The sequence below is a fragment of the Venturia canescens genome, chromosome 3 (assembly GCF_019457755.1).
Source record: "Venturia canescens isolate UGA chromosome 3, ASM1945775v1, whole genome shotgun sequence".
In the NCBI taxonomy this organism is placed as follows: domain Eukaryota; kingdom Metazoa; phylum Arthropoda; class Insecta; order Hymenoptera; family Ichneumonidae; genus Venturia; species Venturia canescens.
This window is the reverse complement of record NC_057423.1, coordinates 5,785,367-5,795,212: the sequence shown is the minus strand read 5'-3', so window position 1 is coordinate 5,795,212 and position 9,846 is coordinate 5,785,367. Positions and strand designations below refer to the sequence as shown.

At 44.0% G+C, this 9,846-nt stretch overlaps 1 protein-coding gene across 1 annotated transcript; it reads right to left on the bottom strand.

Annotated features, from left to right (window-relative positions):
• Nucleotides 1–313: 313 nt before the first annotated feature.
• On the bottom strand, nucleotides 314–8,113 carry Dfd (Deformed). The gene is made up of 2 exons (XM_043414219.1): nucleotides 6,041–8,113; nucleotides 314–2,518 (listed from the first exon to the last, which is right to left on the bottom strand). The coding sequence occupies exons 1-2, from the start codon at nucleotides 6,960–6,962 to the stop codon at nucleotides 1,812–1,814; spliced, it is 1,629 nt and encodes a 542-aa protein (XP_043270154.1). The 5' UTR covers nucleotides 6,963–8,113; the 3' UTR covers nucleotides 314–1,811.
• Nucleotides 8,114–9,846: the final 1,733 nt, after the last annotated feature.

Here is a 9,846-nt window from a genome sequence, read left to right as displayed (position 1 = left end):
TCGGTAAAACCTACACTCTCATCATCGAAAAGTCCCAGCTGATGTGACAATCTTTTTTAACTGCTTTTCGAAAAAAAATCAAAGCGCAGAGCTTTTCTCATCAAAGTACCTTTGCACTGACTCGCCATCACCTGGCATTGTTTGCAGACATTAAAAGTTCCTCTGCAAACCGTATAAATTACCTGTTCTATTAGGAATTCAACATTGAACTTTCACAGTCATTCATATTATGTAAACGATATTTGAACTAATCCTCTAAAGGTGTCAATGAAAAAAAATTCCGATTTTTCGAGTTAATTATACGGGAATCACGTGATGAGTTACGAAAACTTTATTTAATTATTTATTCACGTATTACGATGGTATTTCATCTCTGTCGATCATATTCAATATAAACATAAGCACTATTGCGTGTTCAATTACAATTCTTATACGTAACAAGAGTATTTACAACTTGGTTTACCGGGTATTACAAGAGGATCGTGTCTTCATGTTTCATATAATATTCGCGACGGACGAGATTTCATACATTATTCTGCGTGTTCAAACGAAAAATTTAATATTTTCGTACGTCACATTTCTTTTTGTTTTTCTTCTTTTATGAGACATTCTAAAATTCGACATCGTTATGAGCATGGCCACGAGGCAATGAAACTCTGCATACATTTTCGTTTATTTTTCGTTTTTTTTTTTTTTTCATAATGTTTAATAATGATTCCACTTACAGGCTACATTTTCATATTATGGTAGGTTGTTTTGGTATATTCGTCACAGCGACTCTTCGCTCCATAAATATCGTTTGATTTTATTTCTATACTTTTTCTCTCGCTCGAGCTAGATCCACCCGAGTCATCGGACTCAATTCAACGGACTTTTATTCTAGTATTGGTCATCGATTACATTTTCGCGGTAAAAATAAATGTCTATGTGTGTTTTATATATATAGATATTTATATATATATTTATTTATATATATGCATTTTTAAGACAATTCAAATGACTGTCATTATTTACAAATTTTCGTTCAATGGACTGTAATATTGTGGTCGAAGGCTTCGAGTGTTGTTACGATGCTGTAACGAAACAAAAGTATGCAGATAATTCCTTCGTTCTCTCTTGTCATATATTATTTACGATGGAAAAAACGTTTTTATATACCGAGGACGAAATATGGAGTTAATCGTAAATCACACACTTATCGTTATACAATAATGCAATGAAACGTAAAACACTGTGTATCGATATCTCGTCACGATAATACTCTTCTTTACTGACACTATTTACACTTAAAACTACTCTGAGGGAAAAAAGAGGATGAGATTCTTCTTTAATATTTACAAGATTCAATGATAGTCACTATAAATGCACATCACTATAAATGCACAACGATGTTCGACAATAAATTCATAGACATGGACTTTTCACCTGAAATGATTCATTTTACTTTTTGTATATCCTTAACTGGCCTTTGATTAGTGTGGAAAATTTGTTTGTTTTTATAATGGCACGTCTGAATTGAGGAATCCAGTGATCGCTCGCGCGGTTCTTTTGAGAAATGTTTGGGGATGTTTTCGAGGAATACGAGCTGTAATTCACTAGGTTTCGTACACCACTTTGCGGGAAGTTTGACGCGCGTGTGTTCAGGCGTATTTTCATTGGCAAATAAGGAGTGTTTAAAACTGTATTTACAGCTCGTAGTCCGGAAGAATCGCTCAGAGCCACTGGTAATCCGGCGAAGACTCTTCGGAGCCGATGAAGTTTGTTAAATCGCACAAACGGGGCTGGATCGACGTGAGCTTGGTCGCTTGGTGTTACAGAGCCGTGAGACCGTAGTCGGATTTGATCGTGGGCGGTGAAACAACGACGGGAGAACAATTGAGACCGGGAGGACTCGTTGCTGGCGCTAGTGGACTTATGCTGCCAGAATTCATGTGTCCCCCCATTGGTTGGCCCGCCGAATCCATCATTCCAGCAACGTGACAGTGACTCAGTTGTGCCTGGAGATGAGCGAGAGGATGCGGATGACCCTGGAAAGTTGGGTGTCCCGGGTGCGGGTGTTGAGGATGACCGCCGGAGCCGCTGGAAGGTGCGCCATGAATTTCCGGTAAATCGAGACCGACGCTGCCATCTAAACTGCTCTCCATTCCACTGGATGGCGAATTGTTGTTGTTCTTTCGATGACTATTGTTGTTACTAGAATTCGTACGATTCGCAGCTTTGCTCCTGCCCCCTGAGCCTTTCGCTGGTTTCGCTGGTTGGGCCTGGCCATTCGCATTTTTCCTCCTCACGTTCTTCGTGTTTGGCAGCTTATTGTCCTTCTTCCATTTCATACGACGGTTTTGGAACCATATTTTAATTTGACGCTCGGATAGTACCAGCGAATGTGCTATTTCGATTCTTCGTCGTCTCGTCAGATATCGATTGTAATGGAACTCTTTCTCGAGCTCGAGTATCTGATGCCTCGTGTAGGCGGTTCTCTGACGTTTCGGCTCCATGCCCGGCTGGTATGAGCCATTTGCTGCGAATTCAACAGTTTCAATATTCTCATTATTTTACCTTTGAATGATATTTTTTTTTTTTTTTTTTTTTTTTTTTTTTTTGGAGATAAACAGTATTTTATTACGTTCGATAAATGTCAATAATGAAACTGGGTCGATAAAATAGAACAATAGTTCTCACGTCATTCGCGCTAAACTCATGCGGACTACAGCAGATAAAGTCTGTATACAAGTCATACATGTACACAGTAAAAGATGTGAGTCACGTCACCGCCACGCGTTACCCTCTCAATTGAAGTCATTCAAGCTATAATAATTGAGCCTGCGATGGCGTACGGTTGTCCTCGAGGCAATATTATTTTATACGTCGAAAATTCATAGCGTTTCTGTCCCTCATCCAATGTGTTATGGCCAAGATTCTCCTGGCTTTGTTTCATTATTTAACGAATTGCGATACTTGAAAAGCTATTGATTTGTAATTCGTAAAATAGGACAGTGGACCTCGGTATAGCAGCAGCAAAAAATCTGTGCTATTTCACCATACTCTGTTCAGTGTGCGTATTACGGGGCTGGCTAATGAGGCAGCCTGGACATTTTTATATTCGAAACAATGGAAAAATTGCAGTCTCGAAAAAAATTCCACGACATTCATTTCGTTATTCCCGATAAATCGTGAAACGATAAAAAATTCAGGGCATAGAGCTGACGAAATGACCTTAAAATTTTCTCAAAGTCGACACGTGTGTTTGATTTTATAATTTTTACTCGTGGGGTCGTTGACTACGGTCGAACAAGTTGTGAAAATATTCCACTGCTGCACAACTCATTTGACTAATGTGTACAGCTGTTACGCTTTATCTACAAGCTCGAATCTATGAATATGTATCACCACAAAACGATAATGTTTCACGATCAATTATAGGCGAACGAATAAACGTTACGAAACGATAGATTACTCAGGTAGGTGTGAATTGATCGAGTTTTCTTCTTAACCAGCAAACGAATAGAATTTGTACAGTATTCGTTCAATGGGCTGACTCGATTCGTTTGGACAGTCTCAAATGCATAAAATATTTGCAAATGAACTTGATTTGTGGAACAATTGATTCGGGAATTTGCAGTCGAGTTTTATGAAATTGAGGAATTTCATAGATTCGTACAATCTGCTAATCTAAGATGGAATCCCGAGGCCGTTTCGAACGAGAGACTCTCGTGTCGCCTTCCCCACAGCGTCCCTATTTTTTTCGCATCAACTATGTGTCTGTGTAGGCATATGTATATGTATGTCAGAAAAGAGAAGATACGAAGGAGAAAAAAAAGTTTGACGGACGTGGGGATAATAGACGACGCCGCGAGCTACACGAGGACGACGGAGTTTTCTTGGTCTCCTTGGTGAACGCGTGGATCATTGTGGCCTTGGGGTTGTAGGATTTTTTAACATTTTTCTTCTTTTTTTTTCTTTGACAAGCATTCATACGAGTGCTCGAAGAAACCTCGGAGGATACAAGCGCTCAGTTTCACAGCACGACATTAAATCAATTTGTGAAATAAAAATTCAAGACTTTCTGAGGAATGAAAAGGATTTTTTAATGGATTTAAACAATCGATGCTCCTCGGAGAATTCTTCAGCAGAATACCACAATCACCAACGTTTTAGTTTGCGCCGTGGAACAAGCGAAAGCGGATAAACCTTCGGTGGTCCTTTTTTTATCAATCACAGGAAGCGAAGAAACAAACACGACTTTAGAATGCCCGTAGACGCATTCCATCCGATTTTGTGCTGACCAGCACATCGTCTCCCCAACAAACTCCATCGCAGCGTCCGCTGTCCAACGAGTCAGGCTCTCAGGCATCCAGAAGGGGAGAGAACGCTCCGCTCTGAGAACCCGACGGACGCATACCGAACGGATAAGGTCCGCGGACCAACCGCAAATCGTAATCAAAGCTCAACCAGAACATTCACATCGATCTTCAGAAATTCTGTTTTCGATTAAACGCCCGGAATATTCCGAGAATCGTTGACGTATTAATTTGAGATAAGCTTTCAGGCGTGAACGTTACAATGGACTTGCGAGAATGAAATTCGAGTTGAAACCTCGGCATTTTTTCAACACCTTGGAACATTTTTTTCTTGTATTCGAGCCAAAATTTAATTATTTGATCATTCATATATCTTTCTCACAATATAATAAAAAAAGGAAAATTTATCTTTCTATTTTCGTTTCCAATAATCACTTTGAAGTCCTTTTCGTCTCATCGAACCCGTTTTATCGATCGTTCGATTCTGACCGAGAAAATTTCACGATCTAGCTCGACTCGCGAAAACTCGGACAGGGGGAATCGCGTCGAGGAGAAATATTTTGTTCGAATCATATACGTTGAAATTTTGAGATAGAATTCGGGTTCCAATTTCTCGTTACAACCTACTAACACTGGATGCGATGAAGAATTTACTTTTATTGTCCAATGTCGATCTTTATCATTCCTTGTTCACCACAATGTCCAAGTGCATTGATTATCGTGATGAAAAACAGATAAAAATGGAACATTATTGTTCGTGCGTGATGATTCTCTCACGAGCACAAAGAAATATTCGTGACGTTGTCCGAAAGAAATGCGATGCTGTTGTTCGTTTTACCGGAGTGAACTGGGTCGAATGAAGCGTGATAATACACTTTTCGAGAACACACAGGAAAACTCGATCCTTGGATTTCATTCCTCCAACAGATCGCGACGAGGATTACTTGCAAGCTGGAGTGAGTCGGTCGAATTTTCGTCATTGTCGGGGGGCATGGAAATGCTGGAAGAAGGCACCGCGGGAGGTTCCGTGCGGATAACAAGAGCCGGCCAATTTCGGGGAATGTTACGTTGCAGAAAAATCCGGGACTCGTATTTTTTGGTTCAAATATCCCTGAGAAAACTGCGGGGGATATTTTGGCGGTATTGTACGAAAGAACGGCTTTGGAGTGAGTTAAAATATCGAGTTTATACGTCGACGATGACAAAGCTCGAGAAATACCGAAGAAATGTTTGATTTGGTGAATTTTTGGGATAAAAATCACCAAAAAAATCAACGAGAAACGTGTCACGAGGAAGAAAGCAAAATAAATTGGGCGTCACTGATGTTTTATTGAGAGATCGGTACCTGCATGCGTACACAGGTGTGAGGTACGAATACAGGTGAGCAGGGAGAATAGATGCGACGAGAATAAATTGCGCCTCATAAGTCTTCCGTCGGCAGACTATGGCCGCTCGCTCATTCGACACGAGGAGGACAGATGATGCCTCCAGATAAATCGTCAAATTTGCTGCAAGCCGAGTGTGCTCAACGAGGGTTGTGCCCCTGAGGGATGTTTGAAAGATCTTAGCAGAGTGATGAAGAGCAGGAGTAAGGTGTTTTCCAAACAAATCGTAAATATTTGAGGCATTTTTCACAGAGTCTCGAAACTTTGAGGGTCTGCGTGATGGGTGGCCAGAGGGAAAACTCGATCAGTCTGGGCGACGTACACAAGCACCTCTTAATTGTGAGGAATGAAACTCACCGACACCGGCGACATGGATCTTCTTCATCCAGGGATAGATGACGCGATCACCGTTTTCTTCGTCGTCTTCGTCGTCGTCCATCATTCCTGGTGAGCCGTCCATCATTGGATCGTCGTCCAAGTCGTCTTGATCCGAAGTTTCGTCCATGTGATGATGTTGAGAGGTTTGCAGATGTTGCGGATGTTGTTGGCTCGGTTGTGATTGCTGCTGGAGATCCGGCGAATTATCCCTGTGAAGAGAGCCCGAGCCCGACGGACTGCAAACATTGCCTTCGTGCTGCTGAGTCTGTTGCTGTTGCTGCTGTTGTTGCTGCTGTGTCTGAGAAGGCGGATGTTGCTGCTGGAGTTGTTGCTGCTGTTGCTGATGAGGGTCCTGTTGTTGAACGTGACTGGCCATTATCGAGGGCGAGAGAGTCGTGGATCCGAGGACCGTTGAGGAAGGAACTGAAGGTTGTTGTTGAGACGGTGGTTGTTGATTTTGCATGGACGGTGGACACGTAAGAGGCGGCTGCTGAGCTTCCGGAGGCATCGCAAGTGCTGCATGATGATGAGGATGGAGACTGGCGTGATGGACGGCGTGGACCTGATGATGAGGATGATGAGGTCCGTAATATCCTCCGTAGCCGGCGTAACCACCGTTCAACGGGACCGCGGATGCTGCACCGTAAGGAGTCGAAGCAGCCTGATGATGATGCTGATGATATCCGTACTGCAATTGATGAGACTGCGGGTGATTGAGATGACCACCGAAGAAATCCGCACCGGTTGATGGAATATAATTACTCTGACTGTATTCTTCGCTCGGTGGAAATTTCGGATCGACGACAACCGACGTTGCGCTGAGATGATGATGAGTTCCGGGCTGCTGATGCTGTTGATGATAACCGCCGCCCGCGGACGGATTCATCAAGAAAGAACTCATTCCTAAAACTTTAATCGACGCTAAATTTAACTCCTGATCCAATGTCGCTGCGGTTATCGTGCCAACAGAGCTTTCCACTTTAATAACGTTTCCAGATTTTGTTAATTAGACGATCGTCGAATTTTTAACACTTTTATGACACACCCGCGCACATCACGACACCAAAGTGCATCTTTATGAATATTATGAACCATTCGATCCTCGTTTCAACGAATTTATTGATTACTTCTCTTTATTTCCTTCTTTGTTTACCAATGAGAAGCCTCGTAATGTACACTCTCGCACGGCCTACTATTCTGTTTCTTTTTTCCTCACTCACTGACTCCCTAAAGCAGCTGAAAAAAGCCGCGAACGCGGCGGTTCTCGGTATACGGGCGGCTGGCAAGCCCGACAGTCCGGGACCCGCACGGGTTACGGCACGAGAGAGACGAGGCTACTACTACAGTCAGTCGCACCAGGCAGCCCGGGTCCCCGCCCACTGGCGACCAATTACCATACCACGTGATAGAGCTGGCGAACCAATCAGAACGAGCCCGAGTCCGCGACCATGATGGATAACAGGCACACATGCAACATGTGAGTGGCGCCCCGCGATACCAATGCGGCAGGTGCAACAACTTGGCACAATATTCGCTCGCGTTATTTCTACCTCTTTATATGCCTTTTCGTTACCGAACAAACAATCGAGGATTCCAATATTTTAAAATGATCTTTCGATCTGTAGCGAAATCGCGTTTTGCACTGCTCCAAACACCACGCTGGCAATCCAATGATTAATTTAGCTCATGCGATTATTCGCAAACTCACGCTCCTTCGAATTTCCGACTGTCTATCCTCGCTGACTTAGTTCGCCGACTCAGTATCCAGAAAATTCTTCACACACTCGATTTATTTTAGTTTAAATACGATTTTTTAAACTTTCCACTATTCCTCGTCTATCAACAAACAGCCGATTCGTCGACACATTGCACTTAAACACGCTTCAAAAAATATTGTTTTCAAAGCAGAATCCAAAGTATAAAATTCGGTTTGATTCACTGCTTGTCGATGGAGCCGCGCGGGAGCTTGAGCAGCCTAGCGGTGGCTCAGCACAAACTCGTCTGGCAACTCGGTACGGTTGGTGAGAGGACTCCCTCCAGGCTTGCTTTAGACGGCGGCAACGTCTCGTGTGCGGGTCCCTAGCTTGCTCGAGAAACGTTTCGCCCCACCCCCCGGCGACCGATATCCCCACTCTCGAGCGAGAAGCACGAGGCCAACCCCTGTCAGATCCGAAAGCCGTGTGCTCCGAGCTGCTTCTCTGCTTCGATACATACACACTAATGTATCCGTGTATATGCCGGCACTACCCTTACGTGCAGCACGACCATCGTGCTCTGGCTGTGTCGAACGGAGGGTGGAGGGTACTCCTACGCAACGTCGTCATCCACATCCCTCGCCTCGATAACACACGCCTACGGTCTAACTTGGCTGTATAGGAAGACACCATTTTTTTCGTCGTTCAGTCAAATTCATGTTAACTCGGTATGAAAATGCTCGAAATCCGGGGCAAATGTGACGATCTCTTGTTTCTGATGGCTAAATATAGAAAATCGAATCTCTCAGTTTCTTGGCGACATTTTTGTAAGAATTCGAGGGTGCAGAGTCGTTCGAAACGATTGAAGATTCGAAGGTAGGTGAGCTCGGACGTGATCACTCGTTATTTGTTCCTTATCGGTCTACCTTGACCATCGGGCTCCGTTCACGTTTGATCTCGTAACGTGTGTGCTCTAGAAAGTGTCGTTACCGCACACTCGGCCAAGTGCGCGGATCCACGTACTCACACACTTGGTTCGCAATAAAGGATCGCGTTCTGTAAATGTAGGTAATATGTACTGTACAGCGGTGCGCAGTGTGAAGGTGAAACACGCCGAGTCATTGCGCAAGGAGTCGACTCATTCTGGCGTTTCATGCTGCCGACGCCGCTACCTTAGAATTCTGTGCTGGCAAGGGGCCGTGTTTGCTGCCGCGCGCAACCAAATACAATGCTGCGTATTTACAATCTTCCATGTTATAATACTTCATTTTTAATAATGTATATTCTTGTAACGTGCCGAGTCGAAAGTTCACAGTGCGTTTCTATCATTTGTAGATATGGGCATTCAATATTACAAGCAATTATTATTGGCTGCGGGGGATCGCAACAGCAAAACTCCCGCGAATAAGCTTCAAAGCGAGGAATCATTCGGAAGCTCTGCATTCTCGTCGCTCGATTCCTGGGACTACACGCTATTGGTTTTCTTCCGATGGCTCGAAAACAGTACGTTTTGGTCTCGCCGTTTTGGCGCGACCGATTTGGCGCGAGCCGTTTGGGTGCGAGGACGTTTTGGCGCGCGAAGATTTTAGTCCCGTGTTCGATGCTAAATATCCGTATAGAACTTGAACGTGAACAACGTCCCAGCGCCCAGACGGCTCGCGCCAAAACGGCGGCGCCAAAACGCATAGCACCTTTGAGGATCGGCCCAATAGTAACTGCGCCATCCACCGATCGGTGTATTTTGCAAATCAAGAGATCAGCGTGCAGCTTAAACGTTCTTATGGGATCGGGGACTAGGGCAGAAACGCTGATCGTGTGGTAGCAATGAGAAAAGCTGTCACAGAGAGATCCCTAGAATGCAACGGACAATAGAGGCGACAGTTGCCGTACGTGTGTGCGCGCGCGTGTGTGTGCTCGTCTCGGGCGACAAGGCAACCGTGAATAATACATATAAATTATTCTCACTCACGGAGAGAAATAAAAAAAGGGAGGAGGATCGAAAATACGTGGGCTATATTGATCCGTCTGACTGAACGAATGTCCGTGACGTTCTTGCGTTCCTAAGAAGCCTAGAAAATCACCCCGCTGTAT

What these genes read in the sequence shown, in the direction of transcription:
- Dfd (XM_043414219.1), bottom strand. Translation starts at nt 6,962, where the DNA reads ATGAGTTCTTTCTTGATGAATCCGTCCGCGGGCGGCGGTTATCATCAA. An exon ending in GATCCATGTCGCCGGTGTCG is followed by an intron (nt 2,519 to 6,040) that starts GTGAGTTTCATT and finishes TTGAATTCGCAG; the next exon opens with CAAATGGCTCATACCAGCCG.